At 43.1% G+C, this 27,500-nt stretch overlaps 1 protein-coding gene across 1 annotated transcript in view; it reads right to left on the reverse strand.

Moving 5' to 3' along the window:
- fgd5b (FYVE, RhoGEF and PH domain containing 5b) overlaps positions 1 to 27,500 on the reverse strand; it is a gene marked incomplete at its 5' end in the record, with an annotated part of 61,765 nt that overhangs the window by 12,898 nt on the left and 21,367 nt on the right. Inside the window, 8 exon segments of the mRNA XM_080548575.1 lie at positions 9,357 to 9,513; positions 10,289 to 10,440; positions 12,970 to 13,000; positions 13,213 to 13,271; positions 13,489 to 13,642; positions 17,627 to 19,530; positions 19,621 to 19,763; positions 20,004 to 20,696. Of these exon segments, the coding sequence (XP_080404701.1) occupies positions 9,357 to 9,513; positions 10,289 to 10,440; positions 12,970 to 13,000; positions 13,213 to 13,271; positions 13,489 to 13,642; positions 17,627 to 19,530; positions 19,621 to 19,763; positions 20,004 to 20,696 (3,293 nt within the window).

Consider the following 27,500-nt stretch of genomic DNA (forward strand, 5'->3'; position numbering starts at 1 on the left):
GTGAATCATGTATCCACCAGTCTTAGTAGGAAAAAGTAATCTATGGTCAATTCAGGGGCCATTGTCAGTCGTCGTGGTTTTTTATGACACAAGAGAAACAGTACAGGGGGTTAGTAGATGTCCTTACATACTGCATACATTTACTGGTATGAGAGCAGGGGGAATCAGTTCAACGTCTTACTGGCAGTTACATACATGTATACTATAAATGCTCATCAGGGCATTAAAGCTGCACCACAAAGAAGTTTTGTGGTGCAGCTTTAAATCACTGGGGAGTGTTTATATACCATTTGTGGGCCTATTTGTTGCGCACACACAACCAACCATGCCAATAGACAAAAACATTACTTTTACGTAAATGAGACAATATGACGCTTTACCTACCACACAAACTATGACAAAGCTAAGCAGCTTGTCAAACAGCTGCCTGAATTTCAATACACTTATCATCAATCATGATCCATAAGGAAGACTTTGATCAAATCAACGCCTGAAATGCAAAGGCTTGTGACTGTCCTATATGCAGCCATCCTGAGAATACATATTGTAAACAAAAAACACGTATTTGGTCAAATTTCTAAAGTATTTAATTGATTCCTTGCATATCCTCTCTCCTCACCTCCTTCTCAAAATACATAATAGGTATGCCTGTCACCGGCTGGCAGCTTGTCCCGATCAAGAGAGAATTGAGAAAGTTGCTGAGTTGGTAGTGACTGACAGCCTAATCAACACAGTGTGTAATTGATTGCTATTAAAATCCGGGACCCTACAAAGACAAAGATATTCATTCCGAAATAAAATAGTAATACAACTATTATCCTTGCACCTATGGACTTAAATCAACTTTACCTACATTACATTGTTAGCTAATTTTAGGACAGTCACAGCCAGGGGGTGTAGACATTTGCAATCACTTTCACTTCACTTTCAGTGTCCAGTACATTGTGTATACAGTACATAATGTATTTCGTTTCGAGGCTCTTGGGCAACAAAAGGAGAAGATGTTGTAAGGAGATGTGTAGTGTCTATAGGCACTGTACATAGACATGCAACCTACAGGCAGCGTGAGAAACAGCAGAAGTCTTCTCCACTGCTCTCCCCTCGATGCAAAGTAGTCATTGTTTCTCTGGATAGATAATATGTGTGTGTCTCTCCTGAGGATCTGTGTCCCAATGTGCATCTCTGTGTGTCTGATCAGTTCAATGTTTCATATCGCCGCAGGTGAGTCGTACATTATCTTTACATTTGTGACAGCAGCTGGTGAAACTGGGAACAAGTCGGCAACCGACTTGGCAATCTGTCTTTTATTCAGAAAAATGTAAATACATTTGTGAGTGTGTCATTGATTTTCAATCACGTTGACATTTATTTAATGTTTTGCCGACTTGTTCCTAGTTTCACCAGCTGTCACAATTATGAAAAATAGTTAAATTAAGTCAACAAACAGAGGTATGGTTCTGTTAATTATCTTGAAATATACCTTGTCATATGCATCTGCTTTTAAAGCCAGGGTCAGTGATATGTTCCTGTATCTTCAAATAATGAAAGATAATACCCCTTTCTTATGTTATGAATATGACTAAATGCTATATTGAGAGAACAACTGGCACTTCATAATAACCAAAGGAAGAATCTACTTCATTACATACAGTAGTTACAGTAATTTTTGCACCCCACTATACAACTTGGTTTTGATGAGTGATCATTTCATATTCTGAATATCAAGTAAAGTACAGTATGTACTTTATTTAACTGAAAACATAGCCAATAAGCCATAAGATATAGCCTAAAGAAATTACAAAAGCACAAGGCATTTATCTATTTTAATAGTCATGAATATTGTCTTAAACATATCAGTCATTAAACATTATAATATTTTATAATGTATATTTATTCCTAATTATCTTAACATCGAAAAAGTAATAGAACAGTACTCCTTATACACAGCACTCAAGTTGTAAAACAAAATCAGGGGGGATGGTGGATATCATCATATGGGGACAATTTGAGCATCCCCACAGCGTCAGTGACTTCAGTGTCGGTGACTTGGTAAAAATGTCATCGCATGTGTGCTTGCTCCCTCGGCCACAGTATTTTACTCAATATGCGCAAAACTAAATGTTGAAATAGCAGTAATACCATGTTCATTGATAAAAATGACATTAGGGATGGAAAAGGGGGGATGGCAGTTTTAGAAGGGGGATGATTTTTACCGTTTTTATTTCAGGGGGGATGCCATCCCCCCTCAACTCGAGTGCTGCTTATACATGTGTTCTGCATCCACAGGATGCATTCTGTCAGGCACTCATACACTGGAGATAGTTAGATCCCCGGGCCAATCTGCGCTCCTGCCCTGCTCCTGTACTGAACCTCAGACTAAACCTGCCAGCTTCACCTGGACCAAACTGGGACCTGGGACATCACTAACCCAGAGTGATCTCTACAGAGACAGGGTGGAGACGTTTAGTGACAACTCTCCTGGGAACCTCTCTCTCCTCCTCTCACAGCTCACTGTGGAGGACCAGGGAGATTACACATGTAGCATCAGTAGGGGGGTCAGATACTTCAGACTCTTAGTTAAAGGTAGGACATCTGATTCTACCATCTGATTGAGTTGTTTTAATCTGATTTGGGGGAATCCAGATAAACAATCGCATTGTCAGCCGATTATGATAACAAACTCTTGCTTGTAATGTAAAGGATAGAAAATACACAATAGCGTATATGTCATGCTGGTCGTCACTACACTGACTCAGACATTATGAATTCATAAACTCTAATACCACAAATATTGCTAGACACTACAGTGTGGTTCTGTCCTGGCGAAAATGATATTCTAAAATATTTTTTTTTATCATTTCTACCAGGTACAAAGCCAATCACAACAATCGAACACCAACCACCAACAACTCCCCCAAAAGGACCCACAGCCACCGAACTCCAACCAGAAACATACCCCCCCAAGGGTATATACAAATATACAGTAAATCCCTGTGTGATGTTTTTTGATAACTCAATGTTTATTAAAATGTAGCTTGTTTGTCTGTTTTTTTTCCACAGAAAGCAGATCCCTGCCGTATTTCCCCTTTGCTATACTGGCTGCGTTCGTGTTCCACATCGTGGTTATAGCGGTGTGTCTTAAGAAGAGGAGCACAGCAGCTGGGCAACAAGTCAGAAGTCAACAAGTCAGACACTCACAGCCTGATGTGATCTACGTGAATCAGTCTGAGACAGTAACTATATCTGATTGACAGCATGGTTTTAATAGCTTTCAAGGTTGTGCCTATACCATATATTTTGGGTATATATTTAATATATGTTGGGTTATGACTCTTGAATGAATGTGAATGTGAATGCTTAATATGAATATGTATGAACTGGTCCAGATTGTTCTTGTTAAAGACCAAATAAAGCAGATTAATCAGGTTCTCTAGTTATTGTGACATTTTGCAACTGGGTTCTGATACTGTAGGCCAATAGTCAATGTAGATTCCTTCCTTTCATGATGAAGATGTAGGCCTAGATAGTTATATTGGTAACACTTTGAATGAATGAATGGTCTTTATTGTCATTTTGGTACCAAAAAAAAAGAAAGAAAAAAAAGAAGGGAAAGGAGCTAGTTTACATAAATAAAGGCTATGTACACTATCCACTATACTATACTGTACAGATAAAACGACTAGGGTTGTCATATTGCACATAGTGTTATTGCACATTCATTTAAAGTGTCGCAGTTTGCAGGCTTGAAATGTACACATTTGTGCCTCAGCACTACACCTGATTTTTTCAGTCCAGCAGCTGCCATCAATCCGTCCAGACTGTCCAGGGCCCAGAACCTAGGTCTTTGCTGTGTTCAGGGCCTGGATGGTCATTACGGTCACATTTGTAACAGGGCCTGGATGGACATTACGGTCACATTTGTAACAGGTTTATAAATGGTTTAATAATTACTCAATAAATCACTTATAACCATAACTTATAACCATAATTACTCAATAAATCACTTATTATTAAATTATAAACCACTTACAAACAGTTACAACTCATTAGATTGGTCAGTAGCCACTTGGTGCTTGCCAAATAGGGAGATTGCAATCAGGATCATACAAAACATCATGCAACATTATTCGCAATAGTTGCACAATGATTGCACAATTGGTAAAGTAATTTCCTGTATTGTGGGCATGATTCACGTGGCAACAAACCGATTCAACACATCTTGGCATACAGTACAATGTGAAGATCTCCCAAAATACACTACAACTGTCGCCATGTTGTTTGAACCATGGCCCTTGAAATCCTGATATCTATCCACTACTTATCCCTTCTCTGTATTCACCGATGTGTGGTTGGTGCTCATAAAAAGATACATTAGTCGCACTGCCTGATCACGTCTCTTCACTACACTGGCTCCCCGCTGGTGGAATGAGCTTCCCAAGGCTGTCAGAACTGCAGAGCCACTACCCATCTTCCATCGGAGACTGAACACCCATCTCTTCAGGTTACACCTTTGTCTCTCTGTTCTCCAGTGTCTATATATTTATAATAAAACAAATAAAAATAAATCCTTCTATCACTGAGACTGCCAATGGCCCCTGGCCTGACCTAGATTAAAATTCCTGATACGACTGGTGGATTGATGATTCACTTGCTTAGTCAAATTGACTGTAAATTTACTGTATTGATTGTAAGTCGCATTGGAATAAGGCGTCTGCTAAATGCCAAAGATTTAAAAATGTAACATTAGTTAAGAGTAAATTAAACTACCGGTATTTATAAAGTATAAATGACTGGCTGGTTCCTGGTTGCCAAGCATCAAGTGAATATCGATCAGTCTAAACCTATAACTGTTTGTAAATTGTTTATAATTGAATAATAAACAGATTTCTTAACTCATTCTAAACCATGTATAAACCCTTTTAAAAATATGACCTTAATGTAAAGTGTCACTGCTACATTAGATAATCAATCATGTCCAGCTCCCAATGTAAAACATAATTGAGGTAAAAACGCAACAGCAGAACTTCATCACAGTAGAAGGTGATCAAAAAAAAAGATATATATGATGAAAGAAAGAGGGTTGGCCAGGACAGGAAGATGGTTTGTGCCCTATATTAAGGGAGAGAAACTGCAGTAGCGTATTCTCCACTGCTCAGGTATAGTAGGACAATAGAACAGCCCAAAACAAGTCTCTCTGGACAGATATGTGTGTGTCTCTCCTGAGGAAGTATGCCACAGTGTGGATCTCTGTGTGTCTGATCAGCTCAATGTTTCATATCGCTGCAGGTGAGTCGTACATTATCTTTACATTTATGAAAAATTGTTCAATTAAGTCTACAAACAGAGGTATGGTTCTGTTAAATCTGCTAATGATCTTAACATATGCCTTGTGTGCATTTGCTTTTAAAGCCAAGGTGAGTGATCAAGGTCAACTAGGAATGGGTTAGATTATTTGATTAATTGATTAGTCAAACACTGTGATGCAAACCCATTTTAAAATAGGTCATTGATTAATACCGATAAATCGATAGAAAGAAAGATCCACTTTTCCATCATTTTCAGTGGCACACCTGAAGCAAGCCTGTGAGATTGTGGGGGGGGGATTTGCCTCATTTTTATTATTTTAACAGAAGCAGAACCTGTTCTTTCAGTTACTTACTGTCTCTATAAATCACTCCTGGCAGGCTGATCAAGCATGAGCTCTGCAGTCATAACACTTAAATAAAAAATAAACAAAAATTGCACAATGGTATGGGGTCAATTAATCAGTTCAGGCAACCATCAATTACCAACAACCTGCATCTGACCCATTCCTAAGCATGTTATTTGCATGTTTTGCTGAATTGTTTCCATTTTGTTGGTGGTCCTGCATGCAGAAATCACTGACAATGCTTGTAAGAAAGCTAAAATATAAAACCTAGCTTTGACGACTGATAATTTCATAATATTCTGGATATCAATGAGTATGTTAATTGAAAGCATGGCCAATATAAACAATAATATACAGCCCAGAATATCTCCTCTTACTCATTATCAGACAACAAAACATTTCCCCTTTTCAGCAGTCAAGCGTTTTGACCATTTCAGACAAGGACATTTGTTATAATTTCTTGTCCATTGTCTAATGGGATATAACCACTGTTCTCATCATGAATGCTATCAAGAATTCATCACGAATGCCTCCTTATTTGTGTCACAAGCATGGATTCTACATGGGTGCCATCAAAGCTGTGCTAAGTTCAAGTTCAAGCTCAACAGATTTATTGTCCATTTTTCAAGGTACACAATTCTTATTTCAGCTTCCATGGCCTCCAACATAGCACAACAATACACATCTCACAAAAAAATTAAAAATAAAATAAAATAATTACAAATACATACATTTGTAAAGCGCAAAGTTGCTGGTAGTTGTAGTGGTGAGACATGTGTAATCTAGTGTACATGAATTATACTGTCAAGGCACTTGAAAGAGCTTGAAAACACACACACACACACACACACACAATACACTATATGGAAAGAGTATGTGGACACAATTATCGTTTGAGGTTGTTTTCATGGTTTGGGCTAGGCCTCTTAGTTCCAGTGAAGGGAAGTCTTAATGCTACAGCAAACAATGTGATTCTAGAGAATTGTATGCTTCCAACTTTGTGGCAACAGTTTGGGGAAGGCTCTTTCCAGTTTCAGCATGACAATGCCCCCATACACAAAGTGAGGTCCATAATGACATGGTTTGGTCTGGGAGAACTTGACTGGCCTGCACACAGAGCTCTGACCTCAACCCCATCGAACACCTTTGGGATGAACTGGAACGCTGACTGCGAGCCAGTCCTTCTCGCCCAACATCAGTGCCCGACCTCATTAATGCTCTTGTGGCTGAATGGGAGCAAATCCCTGCAACCATGTTCTAAAATCAAGTAGAAAGTCTTCCCAGAAGAGTGGAAGCTGTTATAGCAGAAAAGGTGGGACCAACTCCATATTAACGCTCATGGTTTTGGAATGAGAAGTTCAACAAGCAGATTATGGTTGTGATGTTTGGGTTTCCCAATTACTTTTGTCCATATAGTGTATATTCCTTTGTGTTTCTACAGGGTGCACTCTGTCAGCTATCACAGCATTGCAGATAAGAAGATCTACAGGCCAGTCTGTGCTCCTGCCCTGCTCCTGTACTGACCCTCAGGCTAAACCTGACAGCCTCACGTGGAACAAACTCACAAATAACCCTGTGGTCTCAATCACCCAGAGTGATCTCTACAGAGACAGGGTGAAGACGTTCAGTGACGACACTCCTGGGAACCTCTCTCTCCTCCTCTCACAGCTCACTGTGGAGGACCAGGGGTGGTACAGGTGTGAGATCAGTGATGATTACAGAGATTTAAGACTGTCAGTCGCAGGTAAGACATCTGCCTCTGGCATCTGATGGTTCGAATCAGCATTTAGGGAATTCTGCTAAATGCACATTAAGGCAGACCATTACAAACACAAACACTTGCTTATCTGTAAAGGATGTAAAATACACAATCATACATCACACATACATAAAATACACAATCATACATGATATTTTATGCAGGTCTTCATTGGTCTAACTCCATGACCTGGTCTTCATAATAGCTAATTACTTAATTACTTCATAATCCAAAATATTGCTACAGATGACTGGCTTTGTATTGTGTAATTTCACAGTGGTCGTTGTGGTTCAGCCCTGACTACGTACAATCATTTTTTTCTTTTTATCATCTCCTCCAAACCACAACAGACAAACGCTACCCACCAACAACTCCCACACCATGTTCCACAGCAACTCCCCCAGAACATCCCACATCACCCTGTCCCAAACCCCAACCAGAAAGCTCACCCAAAGGTATGTACTTAAGCAATATCACACGAGAGGGAGTGCTGTTATACTGAATATCAGCACGGCTGTGATTGTCTTCGGTACTCGGCCGCTAACTACAGATTCTACATCGAGTGCACAAGATCAACTCCTACATATACTGTACATACATACAGTTAAGCCCTATGGTATGGATTGACACTGATTTTCACAACCCAGTATTTCCCTTTTCCTGTTGCAGCTACGTTCGTTTTACACATTGTGATTATAGCAGTGTTTCTTATTAAGAAGAGGAGCACAGCAACGGGGCAACAAGTTAACTCACAGAGACACTCACAGTCTGATGTGATCTACTCTATGGTTTTTCATAACTCAATGTTTATTAAAATGTAGATTCTTTGTCGGTTATTTTTCCACAGAAAGCAGCACTCCGTATTTCCCCTTTGCTATACTGGCTGCGTTCGTGTTCCACATCGTGGTTATCGCGGTGTATCTTAAGAGGAGGAGCACAGCAACTGGGCAACAAGTCAGAAGTCAACAAGTCAGAAGTCAACAAGTCAGACACTCACAGTCTGATGTGATCTACGTGAAACAGTCTGAGACAGTAACTATATCTGACAGCTAATTCTCTGACTGGTCAACTGCTTTCAATATTTTCTTTCTTTATTTTGTATATATATTTTTTGTTTTTTATCTTACCTTGCTCTTAACCAGTAAAGGGAAAGGGGTGGGTGGATGGGTGGGGGGTTTTGGGGGTGAATCGCACGTTTAAATTGCATCTTGGTATACTTTTATACTAGCTGTATAAAAAGGGAAATCTTCAATAAACAAATTGTAAAAAAAAATATAAAAAAAAAATGTCTCTGACTGGTTCAACCAGCTTTCAAGGTTACGCCCATACTTAGTATAGTTAGCGTCTAGCTTTTGTATTTGTATGATTCTTTGCATTTTATTAGTTTCATAAAAAGTCTTATACACATATGCTATATAAATAAATGTGACTGCTTCATTGATTGATTGATCAATCATCTACAGTAGTATTTTAATGTATCTTTTTCTTCCCGATTTTTAACACAGCACTCCACTTTTAAGTGCATTTAGTTAATAAATCTGCTATGGCCTTCACACATACCGTACAAGATTTTCTGTCTCGTGTGTGACATCATTTTGGAAATTTAAAAAAACGTTCACTATGACTTCATGGCCTGTATGTGTACAGCCCACTCAGATGAACACTTCCTGGTCCCCTCTGACCTTATTCAACAGTTCATCTGGGGGAGCCTGGATGGTGTGGCTCAATAAGGTGCATGCCACGTAATCGCGGTCCCTGGTTGATTCCGACCATCAAACTATCCTGCATGTCGTCCCCTCCTCTCTCTCTCACCCATCCTTCCTGTCAATCTCTACTGTCTCTATCCCAATAAAGCAGAAATACCCTAAAAACATTATGAAAAAAAAAGAACTACCAAAAAACATAGTTCATCTGCTTTGAGCAATTGTGATTGGACAGCACTCTGACCTCAAACTGGCGGACGATGGATGCGAAGGCGGGCGAGGTTCGGTAGCTCTCCTCCAGCAGGCTCATGCTGCGGTCGTAGTGACCGATGTAGGTTGTGAAGACCACAAACTCTGCCTTCCTGGAGAGGATGACGTCTGCAATCCTCTGGCTCTCCTCCCTGAGGGGAAAGGAAAGAAAGGAAGAAATTATGAAAGGAGGGAGGAAAGTGTAATAGAATTCGCCAAATATCTAAATATAAAATAGCAAAAACTGCTCTAGATTGCTCAGTCTCTCTAGGTGTAGGTTAATATAAGAGAAAAGAGAGCAATTTGGTCTTTGTGATCATTTAAATGTGTCTGTTGTCTCACCAAAGTCAAGTTCCAAGTAGAGAAACTGGTTTCCATTGTAGAAGAGGTTGAGGTCGTTTTAAGTATGTTAATCCTGCCCAGACAGTCTGATTGATAGTAGTATGACAAAATGTCTTCCCACTACACTTATGACAAAATGTTTTATCAAAGTAATAAAGTATAAATAAAGTAATTTTCCCCTACAAAAGGGACAGGGATTCAGGGCACACCGGCCACTGGGTTGAGTATGCAGCACACAGACACAAGGTCCATCCGACAGGACGAGTGACTGCTGTGTTGTTGCCTCACTTCTGTGCGTTCAGCAGGTCACTGAGTGTGTGTGTGTCAGGTCAGGCTCTTCAGAGGCAGTGTCTCTTATTCTTTATTAATGTCCACTTAGAGACTTAAATGTACTGTGGATGACTTCGAATTCAAGATGATAATAAATGTAAGTAAGTAAGAAATACATATGAAATATATATGAAATACAGGTACACATAAATATTAACAATTTACAGTAATGTCACACACATGAATACATTGGCATACCGTGTGTGTGTGTGTGTGTGTGTGTGTGTTTCTAGTTGTGTGTGTTGAGTGTCTCACCACTGTCGGAGGCGGTTCTCGAGCTCTGTGAGGATCCGGCGGTGCAGAGTGTAAACATCAGGTAGCTCATTGAGGATGTCCCTCAGCCTCTCCTCCTCGAGCACAGGATCCCCCTCATCCCCCACGGCAGCCCCCACCGCCTCCCTGAAGTCCTGACAACACACACACACCACACACCGCACACCGCACACCACACACACACACACACACACACACACACACACACACACACATCACACACACACACACACACACACACACACACAAACACTGGTTAAAGTCAACCATTCCTTCTCCTTTGGGAATGGGCAGATGGATGATCCTTTCACACACAGCACAATAGGGGAATAGAGTGTCTGTTTACACGGGCGTATCTTATCAGAGGGGGGACATTTTGTGCATGTCTGTCAAGTCTTATGATGTGTATTTTTAGACTGACAGTAAATGACAGCATGAAGCTGCCAGTTATCTCAAATAATGTGCAGAGCACAGAACATTAAATTATCCCCATACAGCATGAGGACCATGTAGGCATGCTACTGTACTGTATGTCTACCAGCTTGTGTAGTGTAGTATAGTAGTACCATAGAGATATAACCAGTTTTCTATATTTATATCTATATCTATATCTATATCTATATCTATATTTATGTGTAGTACTCTTGTCAATAACCGGAAGGGCATTCCCAGAAGACATTTGTATGGTTTTGATGTCATGTCGATTCCAATTTCTTATCTATCCACCTTCCATCTCAACAATCTCACACACACAGCAAGATTATTTGTTAATATTTACAGAAAGTACAAATTACCAACAAAACTCTCTCTGTCCACCTGAACCTGAACAGAATGAAGCTGAATCAATCCTAGGTCTTAACTGACCCACTTTCTCAAGCGTGATACAGAACCAAGTCTAACGTCCCATTACAGGGTCGCCACCCTGCAAAAGCAGCCGAGCACTCTGATGTGATGCAGGGAGAAGTGCACTCAGATGCACTTTGACCCCAGCCCAGTCATCATAGCAACCGTCACCTCATAGGACGGTTGGAGGAGAAAAGGGAGTACAGTGTGCTTGTACTGAGTCATCCACAGAGACACAGCACAGGGACAACATGACAGGGCTGGAGGGCAGAATGAACCACTTCCTGTAACTAATGTAGAATCGTTAGCTGTTCACTGTACACAGGACTGGTGTAACCTCCACGATTGTAACAGACACTAAAGCTCTTCTGTCAGTGGCCGACTGCAGAGGACTCACGTATATAATTAATCCTCTGTTACATAATTCAAGGCCATCCCCGATGCTTCCAAGTCTGAGCGATTCACGTGATTTCGATCGGAATGAAGAACAACTGAGGGAAGGACATAGTGTAACAGGATATGATTCTGAGTAAGCTTAAAGAGGTTCTATGGGATCTTGGTGATTATGTCTGTATTTTAAAAAAAAATTTAAACCTCTCGTTTTGGGCCCAGATGGTGTACAGTTGGTACACATATAATTGAGGAATTGAATCACTGTCTAACCTCATTCAGTCGAGGGAATCCCTAGTTTATTGTTTTGAAGAGCTTCAGCAACCATGTTCAGCTTCTAGCTAAGCTCGCGGCATTCCCTGAGCTTGGATCTCAGTGGGATTCCCACACACGCACACCATCACGCACCACTGCAGGGCAGCCGCACGCCACGAAGACGACCCGCTTTTTGCTCATGAGCACAACTTTAGAACTATAGGCTGAAATGAAAGATATTATCCCGTTCAATCACTTTAATAGTCATTCCGGATCTGTTCTTATCATGGTTATCACTAGTATACCTACAGTATTTTTGTTTAACCTTTATTTAACCAGGAGGTCCCTTGAGATTAAAATATATTTTTCAAGGCAGACCTGGCCAAGATAGCACACCAGTACAAGTACAAGGTTACAAAGTTGGAGAATACAATATAATAAACACAGACAACAGATAAATATTGTGAAATCCATCTTAGGAATAGCAATTGCGAAGTCAGAGCTTTGAACTCTCCCAGGGAGACTGGATTATTACTCTAAATAAGAGAATGCAGAAGCTACAGTGAAGATAAGAGAAAGCTGCTTTGACAAGTTCCAAGCGGATTCTGGGTACCCGGTATAGCAACCATCTAGTGGAGCGAAGGTCATAACAGCTGTTGGTGAGTGACATGAGATTACATAGATATGAGTTTGCCCAGTATGGCTTTGTAAATAAAGATGTACCAGCGGTAGTGTCTCCTTGGGCTAAATGAAGGCCAGGAAACCAGATCATGAAGTAGACAGTGATGTGTACGGGACAATGAGTTGGATATAAAGCGTAGAGAACTGTGATACACAGAGTCTAGGCAGCGAAGTGTAGAGGAGGCAGCATGCATGTACCGTATATAATATCCCCATACCCAAGGACTCGTTGGATGACATCCAGCCAATGACCCAAGTACTAGGATGACACTCTTTCAAATGAGTCCCCTCCTAAGGTGTGAATGTTAACATTATCTAAGATCTGGGATCTTCCCTCTCTCCTATCATGCTCTATCAGCCGACTGCCACAGAGGCCTTTCCTTTCTTTGGAGCGACAAGGGTGAGAGAGGACATACCAACAGACCGACAGAATATCTTTATGAGAATGGGGTTCTATAAACACAAGTTTGGTACAAAGAGTTGTAAGTACTTACCTCCTGGAGCAGCTTGAGTGCTTTCACGTGTCTGCAGACAGAGAACGTGAGGATGAATGTCTTAACTGACATGCAGAACACAATGGTAAGCTACAGTATAGAGGGGAACATTGGTCGTTCATTTTGTAATTTTGCTTTAAAGTGACAGGATCCAACAATGTTACAGAGATGTTGGTAGTCATCTAACCAACATTACTAGGGTGATACTGGTAAATAATTGTATACAAGTAACTGGTGACTCACAGTCTCTCAGTGTCCACCAGATCTTTGGCAATGTAGTAGGCTCTGGATCGACCATCAGTCTGTAAAAAAAAAATATGATTGTATAATATGATCAAATATATATAATATAATATAACATAATCAAATAATACTATGATTTATTACTTTTTACACTACTACTATTTTTAACTCACTACACTTTAAGTTTCAGCACAACCCAAAAGACTTCAAGGGCTTACCTGTCTGTCATAGCTTACCTGTCTGTCATAGCTTACCTGTCTGTCATAGCTGGCTTACCTGTCTGTCATAGCTGTTCTCTGGCCCTCCCTCCTCCTCCTCAGAGGTGCGGCCCTGGTCGTCCTCCCCCGCCGTGTCTCTCCCTATCTCACCCCCTGACCCGCCCGGTGGTCCGACAGCTACAGAGCACACATTGTAGGCCTCTGTATAAGCACTGAGAGGACAGGACAGAATCAGTGCATCAGTATAGAGTACTGTAGCTATACACTAGCTATCGCATGCACACACGCACACACGCACACAGGCACACAAGCACGGACACACGCACGGACACACGCACGGACACACGCACGGACACACGCACGGATACACACACGGATACACACACACACACACACACACACACTTAAGTACACTCTGTGTACTGCACTGTGACAGATACAGTATGTTACTCTGAGGTTTGTTTGAGCTCAGACAGAGATAGATAGAGGGATGAAGACGCCAAGGGAGGGCGTGGGGGAATTAGAGAGACAAGAGAGAGGAGGAGAAGAGAGGACAGAGGGAGTGAGGGAGAGGTGAGGAGAGAAAGAGAGGAAAGAGGGAATTAAAGAGACGACAGAGAGAAGGAGAGGAGAGAGGGAGTGAGGGAATTAGAGAGACAAGGGAGAGAAGGAAAGGAGAGAGGGAGTAGGGGTCCAGTAAAGCCATCAGATATGTTAATAAAACAACAGACATTTACAGGGAGGTGTTATGAAACCATAACTCATCTGATGGGCAGTTGACCAAATCCATAAAAGACAAAACGGTGATCATTAGCTAGATTAAAAAAGTACACAACAATACATAACATCCTGCCGTCTTATGGGGCGGCTGTGGCGCAGGAGGTAGAGCCGCCGTCTAATGATCGCAAGGTTGGCAGATCCAGAGCCCCGGCTGGCCACATGTCGAAATGTCCTTGGGCAAGACACTGAACCCCAAATTACTCCCAGTGAGCGGGCCGGCGCCTTGCATGGTAGCTTGCCGCCATTGGTGTGTGAATGGGTGTGTGAATGGGTGAATGAGAGGCCATTGTAAAGCGCTTTGGATAAAGGCACTATATAAGTGCAGTCCAGGGCTTCTCTTCACTTCACAGAGTGAAGATATAAGATGAATAGGAACATTTTTCATTCTATTTTTAAAATATATTTTTAGGGCATTTCTGCTTTATTGGGATACAGATAGTAGAGGGAACAGGAAGGATGCATGAGAGAGAGGTGGGATGACATGCAGGATGTCAATGGCCGGAATTGAACCAGGGACCTTGCGTTGCGATGATATGGTCTGCACCTGAGTGTGCTACGCCACCTACACACCCCAACAGGAACATTTTTGATCAATGAAATAGGATGATTAATCAATCCCAGAGTAATCTCTCAACCAGCCAAGCCTCCTGCGTTGATGAATGGCTAATACATGGCTGATACAATTCAAAGGGTCTCTGAGAAATGCAATTAAAAACATTTGTTAAAGAGAAGATGGTTTTAAGAGCAATACTTCAAGATTATATACAGTACACTGTCCAACGTAAAGTCCTGTCATTATCTAACTAACTTATCTAATTATCTCTTAAGTACACATTCTAGCAACCATTTACTGCAGCATACTGAATGATATCAATATGTCAGTGTATCAATCTTTCCCTTTTTGTCTCTTTGTCTGAGCAAATGTTCTCTCCATAAAACTTTATCTGCAAGATAGATGTGTGTAGATAAGGGAGATGAATCACATTCAAATGTCTAACCTTTTATGTGCCTCTGTGTGAAAAATGTAAATAATTTATATAGTTTAATAATAATATAGTTATGTGGAAGAATATCAAACATATTGAGAATGTGAATGCTAACATGTTACAATAGCTAAGAGATCATCAGTCTAGGAGAGACCAATAAACCTATCCTAAAGAGCCTCAGGCATCTCAGCTAATACCCAGCCCAGGGACTCGTGCCAGTGGGATGCTACATGCTAGCAGATGCACTTCTGCAGGGAGTCTCAAACGGATATGCTAATGACTGCAGCTCAGTGGGGAGTGTATGCTAATATGCTAATGACAACAGTATCCTTGAGTTAGCAGTGTGGCAGCCTGCTTAGATGCACTCTATTGCTCTGACTGTTTGACTGCAAGCTCCAATGGATCTAACACCACTGAAATGTACATTACACTTGCACCAAAAGATTAACAACGTATGGGTGAGGTTCCCGTCTCTGGCTCTCGTAAATAGGGACGATATACCATAACGCCATTATGGCCCATAACTGCCAGCTGAATTAGGCTTTACTATGGGACACAGGACAAATACCTTTCCACTGGTGTGTGTCGGCACTATTGTACTACTACAGACAGGAACAGAATCGGTTGCCAGTTTTCATGTTTAGCTTCCAAATCACTCCTCCCCAAAAACAACGTCTTAATCTCAGCACATTATCTCTGCAGTCCTTCGGGGCAAGGCCACTGTGGCATAATGTTTTATGACAGCCAGAGGTCAAATCTACAGTGGCAAATTACAAAAGGAGTTCAATTTTATTTTTTCCCCCTACTTCCCCAGGCTCTTTGTGAGCCCATTTGATGTTCCTGTGGGTAGTGGTGGGGTGGAGTTGCCAAACCAGGTAACACAATGTCAAGATGACTAAAAAGCAGCAACAGACTGACACCAAGACTACGTACTGGAGGTATTTGGCCATCTGACTTTTTTGCACTTGACACATGCAAGTTGAGGTATTTCAGGCAATGTAAAGTCCCCCACCCCCTTTTCTTGTCCAGCTTTTCCTGTAAACAAGGAAGTGGACGCTCAAAGGCAGGACACTTCCTCCCCTGGGATGACCTGGCAATGACCTAACAGTCCCCACACCCAAGCCTTCCTTCAGCCAACACCTACAGGCAGAGCCCCCGACTGCCCAAAGCCAACCTTGCCAAGACCTATAGTCAAAAGTCCCTGACCCACTGCACACTAATCTACAGCCAAACCCGCCATGCCTCCAGTCAACAATGATTAGCTCATACAAGATACTTTATCTATATCTAATTTTATATATATATATATATCATTTTTCCCAGGTAAAGTATCTTGTATGAACTAATCATTTCATTTGGATATTTCTTGAAGGAGCCAATTACTGTGAACTCAACACGATTGTCAGGCATGCGATTGTCAGGCATTCTTTTCAACCATTTCACAGAATCTTGTGTGTGAACTGAAAACCCCTGTTGTTTCCCTCTCACACACCTCCAGAATAGGAAACAGGCTTCAACAACAGCAAGGCTGAGGGCAACTGCTGATCATAGAACACTGAGATTGTATCACTCCCTCTTGTCTCTTATTGGCTGGAGGGAAGAAGGATGACTCCGAAATGCTCTGACTATTAATCATCCAGGGAGGTCTGTATACAAGGGGTGCTGCGTATGGGGATGCAGGGGGGATGGGTTAATGTCAACCAGCACTGGAGATGATACCAGCACATACAGTAACAACAATGGGAGTAGCGGGAACAAAACACTACCCCAACAAAGCGCACTGTGACAGACTCTGTATGCTTCCAAGTCATCCACTGGTCACTTTTAACCATGGAGTCACACAGGTAGGTATCCCTCAGGTTCACCTGCCCAAATGAAATTAGAAACTCACTCTTAACGCCCTGTCTTTAAGCATGAAAACAAACCCTACCACTACCACTTCACCTGCTGTGGACCCCTGGTCCCTCATACCTCAGGGTTACGTCATGTGCAATATGATAAACCACAAGGAAGCTATAATGCCTAATTATGGCTATAGCGAGTGAACTCTAGAGATCTAGTCATAGGGGCAAGGGACCCTCCATTGCAAACAGTTATAAATCCACTCCCCCGCAGGGTGCAATAAACATACGCAGTGGACACACTGTAATAAAAAATGACTAGTGCTCTATGTAAGAGGTGGCAGGGATCACTGATATTACTATCGGGAGCATCTATCTGTGTCAGGCTTGCTCTCTAATATACACATATTACACCACACACAAAAAAGAGGGTACACACACACACACACACACACACACGCACACACGCACACGCACACACGCACACACACACACACACACACACAAACGGTCACACGGTCACACACAGACGAGGTCAAAGTTACAAGGTGGTTTAAATATAGGACAGATCATATTAATTTCCCCGTACCTTTCGGTTTCCTGCTCAGGTAACTGAAGTCTGCACACGGGGAAGCTGCTCATGTCCACATAACCGTCATGGTCATTGGCAGAGGACAGCACCCGGCACGGATGCTCAAAGAATTCCGCAAACGTCCCCGGTCGCATAGGCCTCCAGGACGGGATCTGGATGTTCTCGTAGTCCGAGCTCATGGCGGGGATGTTCTCGTAGTCTGAGGTGTCTGCATTGGGGAAGGAGATGGAGCGGGGCTTGGTCAAGGGGAGGGGTGTGAAGGGAGGACGGGAGCGGTCCTCGAACGACTCCACTCGGGCCACGCTGCGGCTGTTGGCGAAGGCGACAGAGCCGCCTTTTCTCTTTCCGTCCTTGTAGAACAAGAAGGTGGACGGCGAGTCTGGAGAGTGCTGGAGCTTGCTGACAGACCGGGACTTGAGGATCTGTGGGGAGCAGCTGTTCGTGCTGCACCGGTCTAAATCGAGGATGCGGTGGTTGGGGGCGTGGTGGCTGGACTCAGAGGAGGACCTGGAGGAAGACAGGTTGACGTCCGCCAGGAGCTTACTCTCTGTTTTCCGCCTGAACTTGAGCATCAGGAAGCGTTTGAAGGACGACTTCTGCTTCTTGTTTCTGTCGGGGGAGTCTCCCTCGATGAAAAGGGACGGGGAGCTCTTGGTGATGGGTTTCTTGGTGATGTAAGCCAGCTGAAAGGGAGGAGGGATGTCCACCACAGATGTAGGGGTGGACAGGCCGCTGGAAGACAGGTGGGAGCGCTGAGAGAAGCTTCCGGATGACCCTATGACACAGGGCAGGGAGAGGCTGTCCTCACCCTTCCCCATCTCGCCCTCCTCCCTGGGGGAACCTTCCCCCTCCCTGTACACACACAGGGGCATGTCTCGTCCCTCCATGGAGAAGGAGCGGGGGTAGAGGAGAAAGCGCTGAGATTTGGAGGAGTTCTTAGCCCGGGTTGAGTTCAGCATCGGACTGCTGCTCAGCGCCGGTGCGGTTTGGTCCAATCCCACCATGCAGTAGTTCTGTATCTGGAACTCTGAGCCCACCTCCTCAGGCACAGTCTCAGGCACGTAACCGGGCACTTTCGCCGACAGCGACCGCGACCGCGTGACCATGGACTTCCTGTCGAAGGGGAGGAAGTTCTCTCCCTCCGAATCCAGCCCGGCCTCCTCATAGACATGCTCGTCATCGCTGAGGATGTCCTGCTCTGTGTCCGTGGTCTCGTCCAGGTATGGAACGATGTGGCCCTCCAAGTCCTCGTCGTCCCTGAATACGTCAGAGTCGTCAGGGGAGAGCAGCCGGCTGTTCGGGAAGGAGGAGGAGGACGAGGCCTGGGAGGTGTCAGCGTCAACTGGCACAGAGATGGACACCAGCCTGAACCTGGGCTGGCTGTTACTCTGGTTCAGGAAAGACTCGGAAACTGTCTGGCCTTGGAGTTCGTCTTTTTGAACACACATCCTTTTCTGCCGCGTCAGGTTCTCTGCATCGCTGTCGTCATCATCGTCGGTGTCCCCTATCTCCACATAGTCCTCAGAGGAGACACACTCGATCTGTCCCATGTCCTCGGAGTCCCCGCACAGAGAGTCGTCGTCACCTATGGCTTCATACTCACTGGGTGGCGCTGTCGCCACGGTGACCAGCGGAGAACCCTCTGGTGTGACGTCTCTCTCCGATGATCCGTAATCGGCGCCCTCAGTCTGGTTCGGCTCTGGGTCCACTATGTCTTCGCATGAGATGTAGTAGGGCTCAAGGGTGCGGTCACCTTCTGAGCCAGCTGCTTCTCCCTCTAATTTGAGCAATTGTTTTGCTATATGGTTGCTTTGTTGACTCTCACCATCAGCCATATTGTAATTAAAAGTCATTGGCTCCTCATCGATGACAGAGTATGGTTGATATGTTTCCGCCTTGTCTTCTGAGGCGCTAGGAAAATCGCACAGGTCCGATGGACGCTCCGTTTCAGAGAGAGGGTCTAGATCCTTCTGTTGGCAGGAACACTCACATGGTGCACCGATGACATCATATCCACACTCCTCCTCTAGGCCGTTGGGAGGACTGCCAGGGTTAGGTAAAGATTCCTCTACTATCTCCACCACCTCCTCATCGGAAGATGAAGAGTGTTGGGTAGCATGGGTCTCTATGAGAACTATAGGTTCCGTTACAGCATCTGCTGTGCTATCCACTGCTGCTGATGCTGCTTCTTCCTCCTCCTCCTCTCTTTGCAGCTCCTCCTCCTCCTCCTCCTCCTCCATCTCCCTCTCCTCCTGCCCAGGCACATTTTCACAGGGGCAGCAGGCTGCCTCCTCTTCCTCCTCCTCTCTTTGTAGCTCCTCCTCCTCCTCCTCATTCTCCAGCTCCCTCTCCTCCTGCCCAGGCACATTTTCACAGGGGCAGCAGGCCGCCACCTCGTCCTCGATGCTGGTGACAGAAAAGTCCCCCTCTGAGAGGCCATCTGTGTCAGCCAGCGCCTCGCCTGCGTCACAACCCTCAGCATCCATGTCGTCAGTCATATCGGTGTCAATCATATCCACAGGGTCCACTGAGTCAGTGGTGAATCCAGCATCACTGACCCCCAGCGTGTCCAGAGAGTCCACCTCCTCTGTTTGAACACTGTCGGTTAATCTCCAGTCCTCCTCCTCTTCCTCCTGTATCATTTCCTCCTCATGATCCCTCTCCTCCTCCTCCTTCTCCTCTTCCTCTGGCTCCTCGTAGCCATTCTCTGATTCTATGACTCCTGAACTGATATCAAACACAGGCTCCACTGGCCCCTCCACCAACCCCTGTGCCTCCTCCTCCTCCCCCACCACCTCCCCTCCACTGAGAGAGTCCGGATCATTCTCCTGTTCCAACTCCTCATCTGAGCCCAACAGGCCACCGTTGGTACACCCCTCCTGGGCGTTATTGGAGAGCAGTGAGATGTCCCACCCCTCAGTGTCATGAGGTACTTTAGGTTTGGGGGCGATCGGAGGTTTGGGACCCCTGGTTGAGGAGCATGGCCTGGACATGAGGGGTGAATGCAACCTGAGGGTGATGTGACTCGGGAGCTTCGGCTTGGGAGCGAGAGGAGGCTTCTTAAAGTCTAAAAACAAAACATAAAAGAGATTGTTAGACAGTTTAGGAGATTACGTGCACTGTCCAATAACAAATATGTTGGGGGGGTAAATTAGGTATTGGGGATAAATTAGGTATTGGGGGTAAATCTATGTTTCAATGTAAATGTAAAAATCAACGTCAAAATACTATACAAATCAAAAGTTATTATTATTATTATTATTATTAGAAATGAGGCATTGGGGGTAAATGAGGTTGGCGTTGAGTTAATAATGCCTCCATGTCTGAAGGGTTTGAAATGCTGTATCTTTAAATCAACATTTGTTGTACTACCTCATAACTCTGATTTCAGTGAGAAAAGCAAAGTTTACTTTGTTTATAGTTATGATCTCTGTGCTGTTATGGTTAGGGTTTCAAACAGGCACCTGAGACAGGAATTAACAGCGTCCACTTTGCTTAGAGGGACAAAAAACGACAGCACTAAAGGATTTCCCAGAGTGACTTCCTGTGATTCACAGGAGAGAAGCCTCTCTCACAGACTGTATTTGCCTTTGAAGGTATCAGGTCCAAAAAACAACAACTAAAGAAAACATATGACCGCACAACTTATAAAACAGGACCCAGACATGGATTTGAGTTCAGACTTGACCCCAAATGTGAAAACTGAATCCTAAAGACTGTAAACCCTGGTCCACAAAAAGACCAAAATGTGACCAGGCATTCCTAATGAATCACTGCAAAAAACAATTGCCTTGACAGACCGGGCATTAGTGTGTAACTGGATAAACAATTTCAACAGAGAAAAGGAATATCTGTAGACTACAAAATCAGGATTCATTTCGGATTTTTTTTTTGGGGACCACCAGCACTGACATTTAGTTGCTGACATTTGTTTGGAGTTATTTCATAATTCATACTGTGTAGGCTATAGGCTAAATACAGACTCATGTCTAGCCTAACTGACTGACAATATTTCACTGAAATAGCAAAAAGGAAACAGCAACTGCCTTATCAAATATGTATCCACAAAACAGATTATACACTCTTATTAACAACGAACATAATAAAACAACAATAAAAACAATAACTGTATATTGTAAATCCCTATCTCCATACACTCATATCATTTTCCATCTTTTATTATGGGTGGGAAACAAACTAAGACAACACAGCACATACAAAACAGCAGCTTTTATCCAAAAAACATTCCTCAAACTATTGAGCTTCACTGACCAGAATAGGGGGTCCAATAGCGGCTCCTTAATCTTTTGTTTACATGTTCCTAATTTGTGACTGGCCTTTAACTGAACATTACAACAAGTCATAATGTTATTATTATTATATGTTATACATAAACATTGAATGTCAAAGTGCTCTTTACCTGTGTTCATTGTAGGTCACCATCCGCGAGAATCTCAGAAATGTCCTTGAGAGAAAGCAGCAACACCCATATCCAGACAAGACAAGTTAAAGTGTAGAATCACAGAAGACAGTCAGGCAATGTAACACTATACCAGGGTTAGACAATCTGGAGCTTTCCTGTATCGTTTCTTATTCGTTGCGTCAAGTTTCCCAGCGGTAGTGCTCTTTGGTTCGAGGCGCGCGCATCGTTGTGTTCTGCGGCGCGATGATGCGCGAGGGTTTGGAGTTGGGAGTTGAGCGCGGCGCAGGAGGTACTTCCTCGCGCTTCCTGAGGAGCAGCTCCTTTGCCGTGAAAGGCTAAAGCGGTGTCCAAGCATGACCCAGTTCAAAAAGCGGTATAAAAACATGGTTTTCACCAGGTACGAGGAGGAAGAAGGGCTTTAGTCACCAGTTGTTTTCACAGATTATTTGTTTATTTACATTATCTGTTTTCTATTGTTGGTAAATATGTAAATATGTAAATAAATTTGATTTAATTTAAAAAATATTATATTAATATTGAAACTGCAGATTATTAATTATTAATCTCTGAGTATTGGAGAAGGGGTAGGATTAAATAATCTTATGCTTCTTCCTACTCCTTTTCGGACATGTTAAGTAAATAGTGTTTTTTCTTGTTTTTGTTTTGTTTTTTCTTGTTTTTGTTTTGTTTTTTGTTGTTATAACTATTTCTTTTTTCACATGTTCGAAATAAAGCTTTCATTCATTCATTCATTCATTCATTCATTCATTCATTCATTCATTCATTCATTCATTCATTCAAAGGGACTGACTAATCTTTGTGCGCACAAATCCCTTGAAATGTCTTCTTTATGTCCCGGGGCAGCAATATCCCGGGGAGAGGTCAGGAGACTGACATGTTATCAAAACAACATAGGAGGTTGCCAATTTGCCATCACTCGAGATGTCCATTGAGGCTTTTATTAGTAGACCGGGCAGCTCTAACAGTCATTGAAAGCCAATGCATGGAGAAACTGGTAGTCAAAGAGTCAACTCTTTCTGCATGATTTATATAAACAGTAAATACAAAATAGACTATTATTTGGTCTATTTTCTCATTTGCATTTTTTTCAAGACATTTGGTTTAATGCGGAATCTCCAGGATCCCTTTTGCCATTTGGACCTGGTTTCCTGCCCTCACATCTGAAGTCTGATTGGAGGAAAGCAGTCCCTTAAAACATTTCTGCATAACAGGAAATTGTTCTCCCTGTTTCCTGCACAACCAGGCTCCACTTCCTTAGCAACTGATGGACAAAATGGGCACATTTAACCCCTTGGAGTGTTGTAACTCCCACTTGATGACCATGAGGTAATGTATTTTTGTCACCTATGAGTGGCCACCTGAGACTATGGCACACCAAAAATAATTTATATTCCATTACATTGATGAGGTAACATGTTTTGGAGTGCTGTTATTTCCAAATGCTCTTGATATAAACCATATTCCACTCATCCACCTCACCTCCCTACCTGGATGTGCCATCCCTGCTTCCTGCCCCGTCCTGCTGTAACTACAACAGACCTAATCGTCCATGAGGACTGAGCTGACTTTGCAGTTTGCCTCCCTTTGCATGCACTGGAAAATATTGTGATACACACACACACACACACGTATCCACACACTCGCACGCGCACACACACACACACACACAAACACCACACACACACACAGTCATGATGCGCTGCAGAGGTAACCCTAGCCCATCCAGTGTACTCTCACAGTCACATGCGGTTCTGAGTGAGGCTAAGCCTGCACAGAAGGCATGCTGGACACGGGCTCTGCTCAGGGACACCGAGGGGGAAAGTCGTAACGCTGGGATTACAGTGTTCCCAAGCATCAGGGGCATCCCCCCCCTGCTGTGACAGTACACATGGCTGGATAAACTTCCTCTGGCTGAGAAGAGAGAACAAGCCTACTGTAGACAATTGACTATCATCCACAAGCACATCCCATGCATACGGACTACCTAAGTAGTAACAGTCACTTTACTACTGTCACCTATGTCCTGTACTATTGACACTTTTTAGTGAATTATGCCTAGTGCGTTATTCTTTGGTTTGATTTGTTTATTTGGATCCACCATTAGATACAGCAAATATGCAGTAGCTATTCTTCCTGGGGTCCTCATACCATACTTTCAAAAAATGTTCATCTTAAACACTTAAATACAGACAATACACTTCCATAACATTCATATATACATACATAATACAATAATAATTATAATAATACAAAAAAACGTAATAACGAAATAAAGAAAAATAATACAGAAATAAAAGTGGAGAGACAAAAACATAACTCTCCTTACCTTTGGGATCACAAGCTCAATTCAACAGTGAGAAACACTTAATTGTTTTCAGCTTTCCATCATTGTCTTGAGCTGCAATGTCAGGAATCGAAGCCTAATCATTTTACTCTCTTATACTTGTGTCATTTGACGTAACAATAAACTTGAAACTTGAAAGAGGCGGCGTGGTGAGCCATCTCTCCTTTTGCACTCTCTCTCACAACACTTCAGGTCACAAAGCTAGGCTGAGGATTACATTTACATTTTTGGCATTTTTGGCATTTACAATATCTTACAATAAATACATTTGACGTAAGTAAGTGAATCATCTATCCACCAGTCTTAGTAGGAAAAAGTAATCTATGCTCAATCCAGGGGCTATTGTCAGTCGTTGTGCTAGAAGAAGGGAGATTTTTCTTTTTGGACACAGGAGACACAGTACAGGGGGGTAGTAGATGTCTCAGGAGAAACAGAACAGGGGGGTAGTAGATGTCTCAGGAGAAACAGTACAGGGGGATAGTAGATGTCTCAGGAGAAACAGTACAGGGGGGTAGTAGATGTCTCAGGAGAAACAGAACAGGGGGGTAGTAGATGTCTCAGGAGAAACAGTATAGGGGGGTAGTAGATGTCTCAGGAGAAACAGTACAGGGGGATAGTAGATGTCTCAGGAGAAACAGTACAGGGGGTTAGTAGATGTCTCAGGAGAAACAGTACAGGGGGGTAGTAGATGTCTCAGGAGAAACAGTACAGGGGGTTAGTAGATGTCTCAGGAGGGACAGTTAAAGTGTAGCCTAAAGAGATGGGTCTTCAGTCTGCGGCGGGAGATGGGGAGTGATTCTACAGTTCTGACTGCCGAGGATTAGATTCTAGCATTATGACTGCCAACGGCCCCTGGCCTGAGTAGTCAGAGATTACTTTTCTTGCAATGACTGATGGACAGATGACTCACTTACTTAAACCAATGTATTTGATGTAAGTCGCTTTGGATAACGGCGTCTGCTGAATGCCAAAAACGTAAAAGATTACTGCAGACATAATTCAACATATAACACAAGTAAGCAGGACACAAGTTATGCAATAGCTTGCAGCAGAAGAGTATAGGGGCAGACTGACAAGGCACAGCAGGGAGATGTAAACCTGACGGAATGTAAAGATCAACAACCGTTGTCCCCTTTGTATTGTTTTTATTGCATGAACTGCATTGAGGTTGCTGCCATTGAGGTTGCTGCCATCATCTGTGCTGGCTTGTTTGTGCTTGCTCCAATTGTGTGCGATATATTTTACGTGATCCATTTTTCTTATGCTAGCTGTAATTGTAAATGTGATGGAATCTTTTTCTTTTAACTAATGTATTTTAGGGTGCCTATTGACAACTGGCCGGGGACTACAGCTGGAAATTAGCCTTGTAGGCTAAAGCTGCTCCTTTTACTGCACAGTTAATTAATGGGGACTGTCTATGAAATTATAAACTAATAAACTAAACTAAACAAGTCTAGTGCTCACAGGCAGAGACAGCATACTGGCCTCTTCTAGGATGGACCTGTTGAGATGGGTCACCCCCTCTTCTCCTATCTATAACAACGCTAGAAAAAGCAAAATAGTTCTCAATCATGAAACACAACATAACTGTACCTTTCTATCTGTGAAGGCTACTCCAACTTAAGTATTCAAGCTTGCCACTGCTGTCAGGACTGCAGAGTCACTACCTATCTTCCACTGTAGACTGAAGACCCATCTCTTGTCTGAGTCCCTCCTAAGACCTCTTCATCCCCCCTACAGTTTCTCTACTGTAAATAAATTAATAAAAAAGACAAAAAACATCTTAATTCATACTTCTTCTAGCATTATGACCCTGGCCCTAGCATAGATTACCTTTGCTTACGATGACTGTTGGATAGATGATTCACTTACTTAGACAAATGTAAGTCAGTTTGAATAAAAGCTCAGTTAAATGCCAAAAATGTAATGTAAATGTAACTTTAAAAAACATAACATAACACATAACATCCTAAAATTGACTGAAACGACCAGTTCAAAATAACAACAACAGAAAATAGCTTCAGGGAACACAACACCAATGTTTTCAGTGCTCTACTCTGGCTAGGTAGGGTTAGGGTTAGGGGAGCTAAGTATAACACTGCTGGCACTGATTGTTCCGCTCATTGAAAAACATTAAGTGTCGTTACCCCTGACCCCCTTTTGTTGCTCCAATAAATGTGTTTTCATATTGAGTCAATAAAGGGGAGGGGGCGGGAGGGAGGGGGGGGGCGGGAGGGAGGGAGGGGGAGGCGGGGGGAGGCGGGCTCGGAATATGGCCCAGGTCGGAGGCGTGAGAGAATAATGACGGATCTCCTGATAAACAAGCGGCTGCAGATGTGACGCATATAAAAACATGTTTTGGGCTCTGAGATTCTGGGTTTCCTCCGCAAACACACACACACACACACACACACACACACACACACACGTACTCCAGGGAAACGGATTTGAAAGAGGGTCAAGAGGCCAGTTCTGATCTAGGATTTGGACCGTTGCCCTTTCACAGTCAGGGATGTGTGTGAGGTGTTTTGTGTCAGCGTTACACACTATTATGAGGTCAGTGCTAGGGTGCACCTGTGGGTAGCCAGCTGTGGTGTTTGGGTGGCGGGAGGGGGAAGATTAATGGACGGCACCATCCACTCTGTCTGCTACACCAAGTGTACTGTAGTGATTAGGTCCACCTCGCCTGCAAATCAACATTTAGAACCAGAGAGTGAAAACATGAGAGAGAGAGAGAGAGAGAGAGAGAGAGAGAGAGAGAGAGAGAGAGAGAGAGAGAGAGAGAGAGAGGGAGCGAGAGAGAGGGAGAAGGTAATTCCTTTTCCTAGAAGATTGTAAACCTCAATCAATACTGCTGCCCTTTGTCACTCTACCGTGTCCTCCTAGACAGAAGCACTGTGGCGGTTACTAACGGCATCATAGGAAGGTTTAATAACTTGAGAATGCAACGTTGTGTGTTTTACATTTGTCACCGTTGGAAAATGAAACACTGAAACCAGCCCCACTATTCAGACAAATAAATTATTGCATTTTTAAATCATCAACCAACCATTTTGATAAAAGCTGTGTTTTAGAGCCACTCA

Source organism: Nansenia antarctica (genome assembly GCF_963989245.1).
Source record: "Nansenia antarctica genome assembly, chromosome: 18".
Classification (NCBI taxonomy): domain Eukaryota; kingdom Metazoa; phylum Chordata; class Actinopteri; order Argentiniformes; family Microstomatidae; genus Nansenia; species Nansenia antarctica.